The sequence below is a fragment of the Zootoca vivipara genome, chromosome 14, assembly GCF_965207765.1.
Source record: "Zootoca vivipara chromosome 14, rZooViv2.hap1.1, whole genome shotgun sequence".
In the NCBI taxonomy this organism is placed as follows: domain Eukaryota; kingdom Metazoa; phylum Chordata; class Lepidosauria; order Squamata; family Lacertidae; genus Zootoca; species Zootoca vivipara.
The window spans coordinates 11688297-11707406 of NC_142597.1; the positions used below are offsets into that span (position 1 = coordinate 11688297).

General features: G+C 45.6%; 1 protein-coding gene across 1 annotated transcript in view; it reads left to right on the plus strand.

The window, feature by feature from the left end:
* TCF7L1 (transcription factor 7 like 1) overlaps window positions 1-19110 on the plus strand; it is a 76848-nt gene that overhangs the window by 47635 nt on the left and 10103 nt on the right. The window contains exon 4 of the mRNA XM_035140045.3: window positions 5718-5801. Coding sequence (XP_034995936.1) covers window positions 5718-5801 — 84 coding nt within the window. The remainder of the gene's footprint in view (window positions 1-5717; window positions 5802-19110) is intronic.

The following is a 19110-nucleotide window of genomic DNA, read 5'->3' on the forward strand; positions in this document are numbered from 1 at the left end:
TGTATGTTTTGCTGGAACAACTGGGTTAAAGCATAAGATATACAGGTAGTGTCTGTGCTGTGCCCATGTTGAATTTCCATACTCTACGTGGGAATGTATGTAGGATTAAATTGAGTTATGGTTTAACATTTACAATATACCTTCTTAAGGCGAGTAAGTGAGTAAACAGCACATAGCAAGTAAGCTTTTGAAGGACTATGGGATAGTATTTGGAGGCTGCCAGATTATATGTATTTACTTTTTATGATTGTACAGCCAGACATCTAGCTTCTGTAAATCACTGCAGTGAGTGAATTAGGAGAACACACATACAGTTGTGGAGACTATCTCCTTAAACCACAGATTTCCAAATTTTCACGTTGGTGACACACTTTTTAGACATGCATCATTTTGTAACACAGTAATTCAGTTTTACTAGCAAACCGGAGATTAAACTAACCCCTTTTCAGCCCCGGGAGGAGTGAGGGGAGCGGTCACGCAACACACCTACAAACTGCAGCCGACACACTGTGTCGCGACACACAGTTTGGAAAGCTCTGCCTTAAACTTTTGCAGACCAGAGCTTACAAGTGTCACTGGTTCCAATTTTATATGAATATGGTATAATTAATGCAGTAGCCTGCATTGTCTTTTTCCCAAGGGAAGACAGACTTTGTAAAATGTGAACAGTGCTCTTTAAATATTTTCCAGAGTTTTCTGTCTCGGGAAACATTCCTCTTCGCTCACAGGTGGCAGCGGCTGCTGTTACAGTTGTCTTTTCCTTCTCTCAGGGCAAGGGCCCTCGCTTGTATGTTTCATTCACTTTTGCTATGGAGTTGTTAGTTTTGGCTATATTCTGTTTTGAGTTTGGAGGCTCAGTTTTACAGTTAAAATGTAAAAGGTTGAAGGGAAACAGTTCTGCATTGTGGGCAAGACTGGTCTGTCACAGTGGACTGTTTGTATGTTTTATAGGAATGAGATAAGCTCTCTTCCTGTTCCATGTCAAACGTACACAAATCCTGCTTCCTTTGTCCAAAGGTGCTTGGTATATTGGTTGCCTTCCAATTTTTTGTTCTCAATCTCCAAAGCAAGGGTGGGGGAGAATCCAGAGTCTTCTGTGTTCAGAAACCTTTGGCAATTGCTCTTTATTTTAAAATGTTTGCTCTGTTCCTGCAGAGGAATGTGAATCTGGCCTGGATATGGTGCAAATGTTAGCAAATAAAGCAGCCTTCCATAGGAGCTCAACACCGCTGTGGAGGTGTTGACTATATCTTTACTACATCTCAGAAGTACAGAGAGGTCTTTGTCCACTACAACCCATAGAAAAGCCTTTCACCTTTCTGGTAGGCTGCATTAAATCAGAAAAACAGGAAGTTCCAACACATCATGCCTCCTATTAATCAGTCAGCGTAGATGTACCATTCTTTTCACGCTCAAGCACTGTAACAGTCATCAAGCTTCTCAGTACACACAATAGTGTTTATGTAGTAATACTGGTTGTATAATTTTGCTTGGGCTGGAGTTGAACATTGAGCATGTTCTCTCTTGATATTATGTCATAGTCAGTTCATTGCCTGAAGATGGCAGGGATGCATACATCGTAAGGACAATGTCAGGAGCATTCATATGTCTCATGTGCTATAACTCAACCCAAACCAGATGTTTTTGTCAAACTCTATGGCATGTGCAATGTTGTTTGGGCCTTGGGAACATTTCACAGCCATGCATATCTGGCCTTGGACTCGCTTTCCTTTTGCAGAGAAAAATGCATATTTCTGCATCTCTTTCCAAATTTCAGATTACAAGAACAGGGTTTATGGATAAATATTTCACCCTGCAATGTTTTTCAGTGTTTCCCCTTCTACCAAGTGATAGGCATCACAGAATACTGAGTGACGTTTACAAATGGAGAGTGTATCATAACCTTCTCTCCTGTGACCCTAATCAGAGTGTAAAGGAATGGATGTCCTTTGTTTACAGCAGTTGCAAAATAATCATCCATTGCTTTCAGTAGATGGCCGTTTAATACAGGAGATCCACTTTGACATAAGTGAACTTCCACTTGCCCTCCTAAAGATCAGATCACTTGGGGTCTGAAGTTTGAAGCCCCACTCAAGCCTTTACCTAGCTGACCTTTGCTCCCAGGGAAGCCACATTTGTCCCTTTCCCAGTCTAGGCCGCTTCATTCTTCATGGTACATTTTGGAGTTTTATTTTAGGTTAAGGTAAGTGGAATAAGTATATATGGGGGAAATATTGAGAAATAACTAGAAACACAATTAAAACTTACCCCATCTGATTGTGGAGAGATGGAACTTCTGTTACAGCCTCTTCCACCTATTCCCTGTGCTGATTCAAGATGGGAATCCCTTGCTTCAACCCCCAGATAATCTCCTGCCCAGCCACCTGATTTTCTGGACTTTTTTCATGGGTCAGCCCAAAGGTTATTTTTTCACCCTTTCAGGAAGTTTCTGCTTGTAGGCTTGTTGCATCATTACAACCCGTTGTCTTTTTCCTGCTTTTGTCCCAATACACAGAGTGAAACCAGATGGATCATTAGCTTGGCCTCTGGACTTTTTATGCCTTTCCTGGCACAGTGCAGTGCGTGGAGGGTTCTTGCAAGAGGGCGAAACTATTATTTTGCTTTTTGAGTGCTAGCTATCCTTTGTATAGCCCTAGATGTCTCCTAAAGCATTGTGCATATACAAGGATGTGCTGATATGTTTTTCGTTTGCAGCCCTCTCATTTTCCACATAGTTTCATGCATGAAGGTGGGTATTGTTAGGGAAGAGGGGTTTAAAAGGGGTCAGAGCCACATCAGAAATTCGCTCTATCTCATTTTTCTTTCCCTAGAAAGGCCTGTGTATTTTTAATTAATTAAAAGCATTGATAAAAGGCTTAATATTTCAAAAATCTTGAAGCAGTGTATAGCCAAAACTCAATAAAGCAGCAGTATAAAACACATAAAAGCAACTAAAGCAAATTCAGAGGAATAGTCTAGGGTGAGCTGCAGTGGTGGTGGGTGGCAGCATTGGGCACAACAGCAGCGATCCCTTTATTGCATTTCAAGCAAAAGTGTCTCCACAACCAAAAAAGGATAACTCTTATATATTGTAAAATATTGCTGTTATTAATTCAACTTCTTGTTACTTGTTTCATTTAATTTTTATCTCATGAGCCAAGCATCTCAATGGAAGAAATGATTTTATTGGAGGAAACTAGATCTAGTTCCTCATACCTGGCCTATTTAGTCCAGCCTCCTGCTCTCATTGTGGCCAGATTCCTATGGGAAACCTGCAAGCAGGAAACAAACACCTCAGCATTCTCTCCACTTGTGATTCCCAGCAACTGATACTGAAAGGCATACTGTCTCTGGCACTACAAAAGTCAGTGTATATTACAAGCACAATTTGTTGTACAGGAGCACTATAAGGTATGATGATGAAGAAGAAGAAGAAGACGACGTTCTCAGGGCAGTTCACATAATAAAACCCCTATTCCCCATGAGCTAGAATTTCAGAGTGGTTTAACAGTTCTTTCACAGTATACTCTGGGAATTGTATCCCTGTGAGGGGAATATTGATCTACGTACAACTCTGAGTGCCCTTAACAATCTACAGCTTCTATATGTATTTGGGGAAAGCCCTGACTTCTTAAAATGATTATAGCAATTTATAGCGAGTGTGGTCTTTTGAATGGGCTAGGTGGCAGGAGAAATGCAGCCCATCTGATGAAGCAAAACAGCTTTTGCTTCTCTTGTATTGTTCTGTGATTGCCAAACTTAAGCTTTTCAGAAGATAGTGGCCTTCTTAGGATTGAATCTGTTCCGATGGCCTGTCGTAACAGATCAGCACTTATTCATCACGTTCTACTTGCAGTAGATAGTGGAAATATATGTTGGAGGAAATGTGAAGGTTTGTTTTAAGTTGAAGGGTTAATCTTCCATTTAAATTATTGGTTGTTCTGCCTCTAAATAGAGCATGCTGGGATTTCCTTCCAGCTGTTTTACATCATGAAGATTTGTGTGCTAGGGAAATTCCAGAGCACAGCTGCAACTCATCCAGTCCACATTCCCAATCTCCAGCATTTCACAGGACATACTGCGTTCAGCTATAGGGCATGGAATAATTTTCTTCTTCTGCTAAAAATACAAAATACCTACTGGTTGTAATTCTAAGATACATTATCTCTTACAGTTAGAGGAACTGATTGTGTGAGAGATCCAACAGTGCAAGTTAATTTAAATTGCTTTAGTATTCTTGCTAGCAAAGTGTCAGGAAAATAAAAATTCCATGTTAGCACTACATTGAAACTGGTCTAAATTAAATTTAGTGCCATGCTGTATTAAATGTCAGTTTTTTAAAAAAAAAACCAAAAAACTGGCAGATAGTTTTACATAGTTGGTATTAAAAAATAATCAACTAAGTACCTTCTGGAAAATCACGTTTATTGTCTTTGAGATATGGAGTTCCCTAATCTTAAATTCTGTGGAGGCTCCAACATACCGTGTTTCTCATATTATAAGACACGTCTTATATTTATTTTTTCCTCAAAAAAACACACTATGGCTTATTTTCAAGGGATGTCTTATTTTTTTTCTCCTCCTCCTGCCGCGGCCGGCATTGCTGCTGCGCCAATCACTATGTCTTATTTTCGGGGTATGGCTTATATTCCTTGAATGCTTAAAAATCCTGCTATGGCTTATTTTATGGGTATGTCTTAAAATATGAGAAACAGGGTACACAAGAATTTGCTGGATCACTGTGTTACCTTAGCACATTCACAGGACACTATGCCTGTACTCAGAAGCCCCACTGAGTTAAATGGGACGGTATTATTCTCAAGTTAGTGTCAGAAGCTCATCTACACCAATATTGCTGGGAATAAGTTTGGTTATATGTTCCCCCCTCTTTTTTCCTTTATATTTCCATCCTTATCTTGCAAATCTCTCTTTGTGTGTGTATTTGTGTGTGTGTGTGTTAGTCAGCATAGCTGATCAATAATTTTTTTTACACAGTTTAAAGATAAAGGTAAAGGTACCCCTGACCGTTAGGGGTTGCGGCGCTCATCTTGCTCTATAGGCCGAGGGAGCCAGCGTTTGTTCACAGACAGCTTTCAGGTCATGTGGCCAGCATGACTAAGCCGCTTCTGGCAAACCAGAGCAGCTCACGGAAACGCCGTTTACCTTCCTGCCAGAGCAGTACCTATTTATCTACTTGCACTTTGACATGCTTTCAAACTGCTAGGTTGGCAGGAGCTGGGACCGAACAACGGGAGCTCACCCTATTGCGGGGATTCAAACCGCTGACCTGATCGGCAAGCCCTAGGCTCTGTGGTTTAGACCACAGCGCCACCCACAACATTTTAGATGTTCTTAATATATGGGGTTGGGCCAGTCACAGTTTTTCTTTCCAATCCAGTGTCAGTAGCTTGTGTTGGAAGAAGAAACATATGATCTGAGCTTCCATATGCTACCAAGGTGATCTGGGAGGCAACCATAAGCGTTTTCCCGTCACTATGATGCCATCTTTGTCACCTGTGAGATGGACAAAAAGTGCATCATAACTAGTGAGGAGGTTTTTGATATGAAAAACATAATCCTGCGCTACCAGCCTTTTTGTATCTGAATGATGCTATAAGTTGCATTTGTTTGGTTTCTTGGGCCATGAAATTATTGTGAAATCTGTTGTCAATTTGTTTATTTTGTGGCTTTATCTTATTTATCTCAATATCTTTCAGTATCTGCAGGTAAAGTGGCCACTTCTAGATGTACCAGCTGGAGCTACACTAAAGGATGCAAGGTCGCCCTCTCCTGCACACTTAGTAAGTGTTTGTTGCTTGGTTTTGCATTAACCCTTCCTCATCAGACAGTATCTATAGGGATACTCTTATGTAAACTCAAAAAAGTTTGAGGAGTTTCTGCCTAAAGGAGTGAAAAAGAAGACTGTTGAAAATCAGAAGGTTTGTCAGATTAGAATCACTATCGTTGTTGGCTCTTGACAGTATTAGGAGCTTGCACAAAGATACAGATACTGTGCAACAGAAAAGCTGAAAACACTCTTTCTTCAGCATCTACTTTTGTTGACAGGGCACCCCAATCCTTATTCTTTAGGGATAAAAGAGAAGGACTGTAAGTCTATAGAAGAACTATTTTAAATTAAATTGTTACATTCTGCCACCAAATAATAATTCAAGAAATTAGAAGAAACAGAAAAGTTGTTGTTGAAGTAGACATTTGGGTGAATATTCAGGATTCTTTTGCAGTCTTTAGCTGTTTTTTCAAGAGCCTGTATAGTACAAGGTACCAATGCTTAGTAAAAGTCCTTGAAAACATATAATAAGTTGCTAAGCATTCAGGTTCCTCTTTTGTGATAATCATTTCAGTCCCCCCCCCTACTTGCCACAGAGCAAGGTAGAATAGACAGAACCTGAGTTTCCCATGTGAAAATAACTGATGACCATTTCTCACCAATAGTTAACTTCATGTGCTACTTTTAAAGTTAGCACAAGTATTCAAAAAGAGTGAAAACTGAGGCACTTCATTCCCAAGCCATGATACCTTGACATAGGCTTTGGGAATTCATGAGGCAAAAACATCACTGGAAGCTTTTTGTTTCAATGAACGATAAAAGCCACCCCTCTATTCTCAATATAAGTGATATAAAGTACCTTTTAGTTCTCCCACAGCCCTCTTGCGCCAATCCTCACAGACATTATCTGCTTGCTTGTATCCACTACAGTTGCAAACCTGTTGACAAATGCAGTCCACGCATTCATGTTGAGAGAGGTGTTCCCAGTTGTAGTCCATTGATAATTAATCTAAAATCAATATAAAAAATTAAGCAAAACCTTTTGAGAAAATTAATATTATTGATGTCTTACTGTGGAGAAAGAATGGGTACAAAACTTTCAAATTCTACCTTTAAAAAGAGCGGTTTGAAAAGTTGATGGCTTGATCCAACCAAAACAACAACACCCCCCTTCTTGAAGGGTGAAAAGAGGCATACTCCCCATTCAGGCAACCCATAAGCTTCACTAGTCAAGCAGTTTATTTCAAAATTCTCCCAAGTCCACATTCATTGGCCTGAATTGTAGTTTATGTCTTGAAAGACTACTTTATCATTTTCTGCATGAATGCAATTCAAACGTATATTGCAACCTGTGCCTATGTGCTATTCTCCTCCTGATCCAAATGATATAGATGGGGAGGCATGCAACTATTTGCTTGGTTGATTTTTTATCAGCTGTTTCCCTTTTCTCTTTTTCTGGGAAAGTGGGATTGAACCATTTTCACACCTTCAACTCCCTATTTACTTCCAAATGTTGTATTTGTTTTATGCACACATGCCTACCACCATTGTAGGAGACAGAACCAATAATTAATTAATATTCTATACTGCCCTTCATCCGAGGATCACAATATAAAAACACAAAAACTACATACTATGTTGTTCTTTAGTCGTTTAGTCGTGTCCAACTCTTCTGGACCCCATGGACCAGAGCACGCAATACATACAATAGTAGCAAACAAAAACAACCCCCCTCAATACAGGTTAAAAAGCCATAGGAAATAGTGTGGGCCCAAGTGTTCAAACCATCAAATGGCTTCTGTACTTGTAATGGGCATCCAAAGCACTGACAATGAAGACAAGCTTACTCAGTTCACCTTACAATCCCTTTTTAGTGTCAAGTGGTGGCAGTTATTGTGAGCAAGACAACCATAACAGACTGATGACAAGAAGGCACATGAATTCAATGCAATATCAATACTTTCCTTATAAATAAGCTGATTAGATATTTTTCATTTATACCATTTAAATTTATTCTTTGTAACATGGAAATCTAAACATGCTTTTTGCTGACAACAAGCTTACCTTCCTCTTTATGAGTACATATGTGGATCTGTGAGGGACAGGGGATACCGGGAGGTCCCTCCCATCTTAAGTTCCAGCCCATCCCCAAGCGCTGGGGAAAGCAGGGAGAGTTCTGCCTCCAGCGGAGAATCAGGAAGTGGTGTCCGAGGCTCAGGCAAGGTAGCGGAGCCATTGACCAAGGTGGGACAGGAAGGGGGGGAGCAAGGGGGGAAGGCCAGTCCCGCCGACCCCGGAAATGCGCAAGAAACGTCGGGGGAAGAGGCTGGGTCTCCCCAAGCTTCTTTGCTGGAGGAAAACGCGCCAACCTCCATTCGGAGGTACTGATACCTGACAGACAACATGTATATAGATCGCTCTGAGCACTGTAAATAATCAGCACTTAATAAAAGCCTGAAAGGACTATGCTGTGAGGAGTCGTTACTCTAGAGTAGCCGCATAAGCATCTCTGACAGCTACCTCCGAATCTTTCTGGCTACTTTGGAGTTGCCGCGATGAGCGCGCAAGACGCTGAGCGTTGGAGGCTGGAGGCCGAAGCAGCGAAGCAGGAGATACGGAACCTGACAGCGCAGGCCCAGCAGCAATTGCTTGCCGCTCAAGAGGAAGCACGCGGAACGCGGGAGGAGCTGAACAAGCTGGTGGAGCAGGTGAGAACAAAAGATGAGACCGAGAAGCAGCTAAGGGTGATGGTGTTGGAGCTACAGAAAAAGTTGGATGAGGAAAAAGCCGCGAGAGGTGGGGGGGGGCGCCCCAACAGCAGCTGGTCCAAGTGAGGAGGGGGCAGACCCTAGTCACCAAGTTTAGCGGAGACCCTAGAGAGTACCTAGGATTTGAGACGGAAATAAACTATGCACTGGAATTGCATGAGGCGGAATTCCCAGATGACGCGCACAGAGTCTCCTTTATTGTGGAGCATTTGACCGGTGCCGCACGCGAATGGGTCAGACCGCTAATCGCGCAAAAAAATGAGTGCATGAAGAACGCAAAATTATTTTTAGAAGCTTTAAAAATAATGTACGCTAGCGACAGTGAAATGGAAGCGACCAAAGAGGAACTTCATCATTTGACACAAGAGAAATTAACAGTTAGAGAATACTGGACAAAATTCACCATGCTGGTGCACAAACTGGGGTGGGATCTGCACAGTGACCCAGTGAAATCAGCTTTCTATCTGGGCTTGCACGCAGACGTTAAGGATGAGCTCGCGAGAGGTCCGAAACCGCGGAATATGGATGAGTTGAGTAAAGCAGCGCTGGCGGTGGGGGTGAGACAGGAATCCAGATGGAACGACAAACAAGCGACGCGCGCAGTCCGACCTTGGTTCCCACGCTCCCAGGACAGACCACATCACCAAACCCCACCCAGACCCGTCCCAGATCCGGAACCGATGGAGATCGGAGGAGCGCGCGGGCTTTTCAAACCCCGGCGACGCAGAAACGCAAGGAGGGAAGGGGAGGGAACTGCTTTTTGTGCCACTCCCCCAGCCACCTCGTCAAGAATTGTCCGCATCGCAGGGAATGGCAGGGAAGGGCGGGAACTGTTATGCCCGCCCCCACAGACTCAACGCAACAGCAGGGAAACGAGACAGCCTGGCTGCAGGAGACAAGGGGCAGCAGCCAGGCGCAATCGACAGAAACCAGCCCCCTCCCACCCTCCCTTCCACAGAGGGGCAGCGCCAGCCCACACCCCCCAGAGCAGGGGTGGTTCTAGAAGTGACTCTGACACTCCCTAATGGGTACCCACTGACGGTTTTAGCGCTAATCGACTCGGGTGCCTCTGCCAACTTTTTTTCGAGAGATTTTGCAGAAGCACACCAGATCCAACTTCTGCAGCTGGACTTTCCCCCTGCACGTCTCCACCATTGATGGCAGGTAGTTGCTGGGAGGGGCCATCACCCACCAGACCCCCCCCCCATGAAAATGACGGTGGGAAGGCACTCAGAGACACTGGCATTCAACGTCACCACCATCTCTGACCCCCCCCATTGTGCTGGGAATGAGCTGGCTGGCACGCCACGACCCGTCCATCAGTTGGCACCAGAGATGCATCACGTTTGGGTCTGACTTTTGTCTGGAACATTGCATGCAGCGCCAACAAGGGGAGGGGCCACCGATAGCCACGGTGACCACCATGCACGTCAAGGGGGGAGAGGCGATTCCCAAACCATATTGGGACCTACAGGAGGTCTTCAGCGAAGCGGAGTCCGACCACCTGCCCCCGCACAGGTCCTTTGATTGTCAGATCAACCTGGTGCCAGGGGCAACGCTACCCCCTGCCAAGCTGTCCTCCATGTCGGATCAGGAACTGGAGGATCTGCGTGCGTTCATAGACAAGAACCTCAAGCGGGGGTTCATCAGAGAAAGCAAGGCAGCAGGGGCAGCCTGGTTTTCTGGGTGGACAAGAAGGACACGCAACAGCGCCGCCTGGTGGTGGACTTTATTTTTTTAAATTATTTTTTATTAGATTTTTCAAGTAATAATAAAGATCAATCATGACAATCATACTTCCAGCTCCATATAACCACATCCAATGTGTAACATAAAATAACAGCAAAAAAGGAAATACAAACACAGATAAGAAAAATAAAAAATAAAAAACAATAATGACATATAACCTACAAAAAAGAATATTATATTAAAATTTCATAATTGTAGATTTCATAGTTCCTTAATGGACCTCCTCGAGTCCCCTTTTTAACGGTTCCAATATCAGTTCCACTTTACAGGTTCCACTTTTTAAATCTCTTATTTCATAATCTACAGCCTGTATAGTTGCTAAAAATCTCCCTCATATGTCAAGTCTACAATACTTCTTAAAATATATTCTAAATTTCTTCCAATCTTCTTGCAACTTCTCTTCTCCCCGGTCGCGTAGTTTCCCGGTCAGGTCAGCAAGTTCCATATAGTCCAACATTTTCATCTGCCATTCCTCCACTGTAGGTAACTCGGATGTCTTCCAGTACTTTGCTAGTAAAACTCTTGCCGCAGTTGTGGCATACAAAAACAAATTCCAATCTTTATTAGGTAATTCTCTTCCCATTATGCCCAGAAGAAAGGACTCTGGTTTCTTAATAAACGTAGTCTTAAGAACTCTTTTCAATTCATTATAAATCTTTTCCCAGAAGTCCTTTACTAATGGGCACGTCCACCACATATGATAAAATGTTCCTATTGCCTCTTTACATTTCCAGCATTTATTGTCCTGGTTATGATACATCTTTGCAAGTTTTACTGGAGTCAAATACCATCTATACATCATTTTCATCATATTTTCTCTTAAAACCGTGCATGCAGTAAATTTCATATTCTTTTTCCATAACCTTTCCCAATCCTCCATCATAATATTATGTCCCACATCTTTTGCCCAGTCTATCATTACCTTTTTTGTCTGCTCATCTTTCGTATGCCACTGCAGCAGCAAATTGTACATTCTGGAAAGATTCTTTGTCTTTGGGTCTAGCAGTTCTGTTTCCAGCCTGGATTTTTCCTGTGAAAAACCATTTTTCTTATCTATCTTATACATTTCATTTATCTGGTGGTATTGGAGCCAGTCATCTACCTTACTTCTTAACTGGTCATATGTTTTTAACTTTAACTGGCCTCCTTCCTCCACCAAAATGTCTCTATACTTGGGCCACCTGGCCTCCGTGGTCAGTTTTTTATGAGCCTTAGCTTCCAGCGGTGAAATCCACAGGGGTGTCCTCCTCTCTAATAAATCTTTATATTTGATCCACACCTTTAACAATGATTTCCTAATTACATGATTTTTGAAACTTTTATGATTCTTGACCTTGTCATACCATAAATAAGCATGCCATCCATAATTCTCGGTTTTTTCCCTTGCCATATAAACTTGGATAGAACCTTTTGCCACTCTTTAAAACATTCCACCTTATCTATAATTGGCAACGTTTGAAACAAAAATAACATTCTTGGCAATACATTCATTTTCACAACTGAAATTCTTCCTGACAAGGACAGGAAGGACAGGTGGTGGACTTTAGGCGCCTGAACAGTATGACGGAACCAGTGGCGTTCCCAATGCCCAGAGTGGACGATCTGCTGACAGCAGCGCGCAGGGGCAAGATCTTCACCAAGCTCGATCTGCGGGGAGCGTACAACTTGATCAGGATCCGGGAAGGCGATGAGTGGAAGACCACGATGTTCACGCCTCTGGGCTCTTTTGAATATCGGGTGATGCCCTTTGGTTTGCAAGGGGGCTCAGCATGCTTCCAGGCCTTCATGCACCACGTCCTAGGCTCCCTCCTCTTCAAGAACTGTTTGGTCTTCCTAGATGACATCCTTATCTACTCAAATGACCCAGTACAACACGTGAAGGATGTCAGGGAGGTTTTGCAGCGCCTGAAGGAGCACCACCTGTATGTGAAGCTGGAGAAGTGCAGGTTTCACACCAAGGAGGTGGACTTCCTGGGCTACAAGCTGTCCGACAAGGGGCTAGCGATGGACAAAGACAAGGTGCAGGCCATCCTGGACTGGCACAGCCCCAGGACTCGCAAGGATGCCCAACGACTACTAGGCTTCGCCAACTTCTACAGGAAGTTCATCAAGAATTTCTCTCGTGTTACGGCTCCCATCACTGACTGCCTGAGAGGCAAGCAGAAGTTCAGGTGGACACCAGAGGCGCAAGCAGCGTTTGAAGGCCTCAAGAGAGCGTTCGCCTCGGACCAGAACCTGTTCCACGTGGTGCAGGACGCGCCCCTACGCGTCGAGACCGACGCGTCGGACCGAGCGGTGGGAGCGGTCTTACTGCAACTGGATGCCAACAGAGAGTGGAGACCCTGTGCCTTTTTCTCCAGGAAGCTGACCCAGCCAGAGCGCAACTACACGGTGTTTGATAAGGAACTTTTGGCGATCCATTCTGCGTTTAAACACTGGAGACACTTCCTGGTGGGCGCCAAGCACCCCATTCAGGTGTGCACGGACCACAAGAACCTGGAGTTCTGGAGAACAGCCAGGGTGCTCAACCAGCGGCAGATACGGTGGGCAGAGTTCTTCTCACACTTCAACTTCTCCATCCACTACATACTGGGGGAGCAGAACGTCAGGGCGGATGCCCTCTCCCGCAAGCCAGAGTACATGGAGGAGGAGTTGCCACCAGCACCCCGACACGTGTTTCCCCTGTCGGCATGGTCCTGCGGAGCGGCGGTGGTGAGCGAGGCGGAACTCACAGCACTGACGGCAGCAGATGAGTTCGCCTCCCGCATCTTCAGAGATCTGCGAGGGGGGAGGGAGCAAGCCAAAGACTTTGCAGAACGAAGGGGGTTGCTTTTTTACAGGGGAGCCCTGTACCTGCCCACCACCCAAATCAGAGGTAAGGTCCTCAAGCAGATGCACGACAACCCAACGGCGGGTCATTTTGGAAGGGACAAGACCACTCACTTAGTCATGAGACACTTCTGGTGGCCAGGGGTGAGGGAGGATGTGCGGGACTATGTAAGGGGCTGTGATACCTGCCAGCGGGTTGCTGGAGCCATTGGACACACCGCACAGGACATGGGAAGTGGTGTCCATGGACTTCATCACAGACCTGCCTTCTTCCAGGGGCAAAACAGCAGTATTGGTAGTGGTGGACCTCATGTCCAAAATGTGCCATTTTATCCCATGTGCCAGGGCGGTCTCGGCAGAAGAGACAGCCGAACTGTTTGTTGACCACATATTCAGACTGCATGGATTACCCTTAAGGGTTATTTTGGACCGAGGCCGCCAATTTGTTTCCAGGTTCTGGCGGCGGCTCATGAACCTCCTGCAGGTGGAGGTCAGCTTGTCGATGGCCCGGCACCCGCAGACCAATGGACAGGCGGAGAGGGTCAACGCCATTTTGCAGCAGTACCTGAGATGCTACGTCAGCCAGAGGCAAACGGACTGGGTGGATCGCCTGCCACTGGCAGAATTTGCCTACAACAATGCAGTGCACGTCTCCACAGGGGTGTCGCCCTTTAAGGCCAACTACGGGCGCGACCTCAGATCTTTCCCAGAGAGGGAGTGGGAGGAGGAGGAGGGCCCACAGGCAGAGGATTGGGCAGAGGAACTGGAGACGGTGCACCAGCAGCTCAGAGAGCACTTGGAGAGGGCCAAGTAAGCGTACAAGAAGGGGGCAGATCGCCACAGGCGACCGGGGGAGGTCATCAGGGTGGGGGACAAGGTTTGGTTGTCCTCTGAGGGCCTTCCGACCAGAGGGCAGTGCAAAAAGTTGGCACCCAGAAGGTTGGGACCCTTCACGGTCACGCAACAGGTTAATCCGGTAGCCTTCAGGCTGGAACTGCCGGAAGACATGAGGGTGCACCCAGTATTTCATAGATCGCTGCTGTCGCCGTACAGGGAAAGCAGCAGGTTCAGAGACAGCGAACAGCCCCCCGAGGGAGGGGGGGGAGGGGAGGCACCCAGCAACTCAACGTGGCCACTGAGATTCTGGATTCCAGGAGAGGTGTGAGAGGGCTGGAGTATCTCATGGCATGGGAAGACACTCCGCCATCCCACAATGAGTGGGTACCGGCCACGGAAATACAGGAGGAATTCTTAGTGGAAGAATTCCACGCCCTCTTCCCCCACAGGCCCAAGCCCTGGCACATGGAAAGGGAGGGGGAGGGGGAGGGGCCGGAGGAAGAGGTCACAGAGAGCAGCTCTCCATGGAGGTGGGAAGCGGGATTTGAGGATCCTGAAGAAGAGGTGTGGGTTTCTCCGAGGTCAACCACGTCAGAGGCAGGGGAGGACTGGCAGCAAATTTTTACTCCCACCAGCTCTGACGCCACGGACTTTTTGGGCTTTCAGTCTTCTCAGGGGGAAGGAGAACGATCGCTGGGCTTTGAGGTTTTTGCTGTGGGTTTGCTTTATTGGCTCGCTCCCTTGAGGGTTCTACTTTGCATTGGTTTTGAGGTTTCTGCTATGCCAGTGGTTTTCAATCAGTGTGCCGTGGCACCTTGGGGTGTCTTGAATGATAGTCATGGGTGTTGCGGGCAACACTGGCCTCTGTCCCTCTTTCCTTCCCTCCTCTTTTGCCCTCTTGCATCTCTGCCTCCCAAAGGTTTGCACAGTTGTTTGTTGCAGCAGCCCTGGCTACAAGCTCCCCAGGTGAATGGTGTCTCTGGTGTTGGTTGCCAGGAGGTGAGGTGGCCTTTGGAGTAAGCAAGCAGATGAGTCAGGGAGCCCAGCCAGCCAGCCCTTGCTGTTGGTAATGGACAAACAAGTCCCAGGCCCCTGTGGGGCAGTGTGAGAGGATGGGGGGGGAAGCATCTCAGAGACCAGGGGTGGCAGCTCTGGCTGCCCAGAGGACTCCCAAGGAGAGGGGAAGAGAAGGCTGATGAAACACTCCCATAGGGAGGGTGTTGAAAAAAGGATGAGAGGCTGACAGTTCTGCAAGCAAGCAGTGACATAACAGGACTCCTGAGCCCCACAGGGGTGCTGCAGAAAAATATAGTTGATCAAGGGAGCCGTGGACTCAAAAAGGTTGAAAACCTCTGTGCTATGCAGTTAACAGATTGTCTTTTGAACTAGGCACTTTCCCATCTTTAAAATTGGTAAATTGTTGACCCATTATCATGAATCCATTTCCCATCTTTCCCATCCATGTTTTCTTGGTGATAGGAAAGTTGGAAGCATATAGTTAAATGCCATATGGCATACCGTATATGTGTGGACAAACTATTTTCATTGGCTTTACCACTACTGTCATATAGGGATTGTTTGTTTCCTTGAAAATCATCTTGTTGCCATATGCAACCTTCTTGAGAAAGCACAAGTTGATTGAAACTGAAACTACAGTACATTGATTGAAACTGAAATTGCACAAATTCACGCTGCATACTTGCACTTGTTGTTGGCGTCTCTCTGTCTTGAAACAATGGAGTGTGCCTCTGGGTGTGAAGTCAAACCACTGTGTTAGCAGCACCAAAGTGACCTCTGGGGGGGGGGCAAGCCTGGGCAGGATGTATGGAGGTCCTGGGCTGCCCAGATGACAACAACCCACTTTCAGCCTTGCTGATGTGGTCCAAAGGAAAGCAGAGCAATATGTTTGGCACCAGCTTGGCTGCAGGAGTTCCTGGAAGGAGGCACACAAGGCGCCATCCAGCTGTCTTAGGGACTCCAGATTTTTATAGGGTTTACTCCTTAGCCTTTTCTTCTCCTGAAGATGTCCCACAAGGTAGCAGGTACAGATTTTTCCTCAGGGTTTATTCCCAAAGGCTTTTTCATGAATGAGTAATAGCTGCAAGGCAGCAGAGGTCTTCCATCTACCAGATGGGCTACCTTCCCAGGTTGACGAGCCCCATCTGCCCCTCATTTTTCACTACAGCATGTGCAGTTACCTCCTTCTTGACCGTTGGGCCCACTATTGATCCTGTCTGCTCAATCCACTGGAGCCTGTCTTCGCATACAGGGGAAGTCCCTAAATCACCAAGGGTTTGAGACCCACTGGCTACCCTCACCTGGTTTAGCAGGCCAGTCAAAGCTGTTTCACAGGGTGTGGACGCTGTTGCTTCTAGGAGACACAGGTGAGAGCTGAGTGCATGGTGGGGACCAAAGGTGGACAAACTACTCCAGGAGGAGCACAGTGTGTCCCCTCCCCAAGGTACTACCCCTTGCCTAAAACCCTTTGTACCCTTTATCATTAGTGAAGTTGTAATAATAAAATAATCATTAGGAAATTTGTAATAATATGGAGAAACCCCCATCACAGGGAGATTTCACAGTAGTTGTTACAGTCATGGCAGTCACCTTGAGGGGCACAATTCTGGAGTCATGCATGTCTTGTGGCATGGATCCTGTTTCCAAGCACTGCAAGAGAATAGTTATTGAGGGATACTCATTTTATTTTGTTACAATTACTTGATTTGATTACCCTCTCTTCACTCAAGGAGCTTTAGAAACAGCTTTTAAAATAAAATGATAATAAACAATGTCAGTAAAATTATTGAAATCATTAAAACTAAACCTACTGCATAAAAGTAAAGTAAAACTAAAGATGCAAAAACATTTGCAAATAAAAGGGCCTTTACTCAGCATTGTAAGGGCATTGTACCAGGATTGTCTTCCTGGGCAGAAGCTTCCAAATCAAGATACTACCACTGAAAAGGTCCCAACTTGGTTACCAGCTGCCTTGCCTCCAAAGACAGATGAATATAGTGCAGGGCCTACAAAAACCATCTCAAAACCTAGGCAGGTTCATGCAGTAGAAGGTGTCTTTTAAAGTCCTGAGTTACTTTAAGACTTTAAGAACCAGTACTGAATTGTGCTCAGAAATGGACTTGTAGACAGAGTTGTTTCAAGACTGGTAAATTGTGTGCTGTTTGTCACGGTCCGGTCGGCGGGCGTCAGGACCAGAGGCAAGATGGTGGTGAAGAAGCAGGAACAGGTGCAGGGCTGAGGGTCCAGCAGCAGGCAGTTGCAGGGTCAAGGAGCAAGGCAGAGACGAAGGTCCACGGGGCAAGAAGCAAGGCGAAGGCTCAAGGAACAAGAAGCAAGGCGAAGGTCCAAGGGTCGAGGAGCAAGGCGAAGGTAAAGCAAGGGTCCCAGGAGCAAGGAGCAAGGCGAAGGATCAAGGAACAAGAAGCAAGGCGAAGGTCCAAGGAACAGGAAGCAAGGCGAAGGTCCAAGGGTCGAGGAGCAAGGATAAGGCAAAGCAAGGGTCCCAGGAGCAAGGAGCAAGGCGAAGGTACAAGGGTTGAGGATCAAGGCGTCAACAAGGCAAGGGGCCAAGGAGCAAGGATCAAGGCGAAGGCTCAAGGAACAAGAAGCAAGGCGAAGGTCCAAGGGTCAAGGAGCAAGGCGAAGGCAAGGCAAGGGTCCAAGGAGTAAGGCATCGACAAGGGTCCAAGGGTCGAGGATCAAGGCGTCGGCAAGGCGAGGGTCCAAGGAACAAGAAGCAAGGCGAAGGTCCAAGGGTCGAGGAGCAAGGCGTCGACAAGGCGAGGGTCCAAGGAGCAGGAGGCCAGATGCAACCAGGCAGGGATAGCGTTGCTGTGGCCAAGAGCTGAAGGGAAAAGCTGAGCTTTTAACCCTCCCAGCTCCTGCCACCAGGTGCAGTGAGATCTCAAGTGGCCTCACCTGGGTGACTACTCCTTGCCTCTCCAGCACAAGCTGAGGTCTTCACCTGTGTGGCCACGCCTTGCTTCCCCAGCACAAGCTGAGGCAGGCCCCAGTCCTGCAAAGCACTACAGGCCCCAGCGCCTGACTCCTGCCCATACTCCTGACACTGTTCAACCAGTTTTACAGTGTGCTAGTAACTGGAAAGCAAATGTTATTCCATCACATTCTATACAGTTTTTGTCAAATGACCCAAATTTTACCAGGAACAGATTGATTTAAAGAGAATGAGTATTTCAGGTTATGATCCTGATTTTCTTTTGTAGGTGGAAAATTAAAAAAATATATAATTCAATTCATCTCCAGTTGTAAGGAACCTGTTTAAAGTTCTTCTCAATTTTTTGTGTCTGACTTCATGATTTTCTCATGAAGTGATTTTAAGGTCTCATTTTGAGTTCTACTCCTGGATTGTGCAGTAGAATGAGGGGATAATCTCCGGAGCAGGCCTGGTACAGATTAGGAAAGGAATAGACAAATCCAAGAGGGTGCCAGTGATGTTCATGAGCAAAGTAAAGGAGACACTGAAAGCCAAGAAGGCTTGCACCTTTAAAAAGTGGAAGTCTTGTCCAAGCAAGGAGAATAAACAGGAACATAAGCTATGGCAAAGTAAATTCGAATTAATAAGACAAGTGGAAAAAGAATGTATGCAGATGAAACACTAGATGACAAAGGAATGAAAGAATTGCCAGAGCAGGCTAGCCAACATAACAATTTTAAAAAGGGAGTTGGGGGAAGCCAGGATATTACAGACTAGTGAGCATAATGTGTACTTGAAGTACATTGTTGGAAAACATTAAAACTAGAATTATTAAGCACATAGGAGGACAAATGTTACTGTGGAAGAATCAGCATGACTTCTACAAAATCTAGCTCATCAAACTTTTGGAATTCTTTGAGAGTATGAAGCAAATAAATAGGGCTGATCTGGGATCTGGTAGACGTTATATACTTTGACTTCCAAAAGTTTTTGGACTGTGTCCCTTGCCAAAGCTCCTGAATAAATTTAGCAGTCATGGGATAATGGATTTGTAATTGGCTAAACAGGAAGCAGAGGACAGGAGTAAATGGACAGCTCTCACAATGGAGGGAAGTCAGCAGTGGAGTTCTCCAAGGATATATGTGGGGACTGGTAGTATTTAACCTGTTCATAGATTATCTGGAATT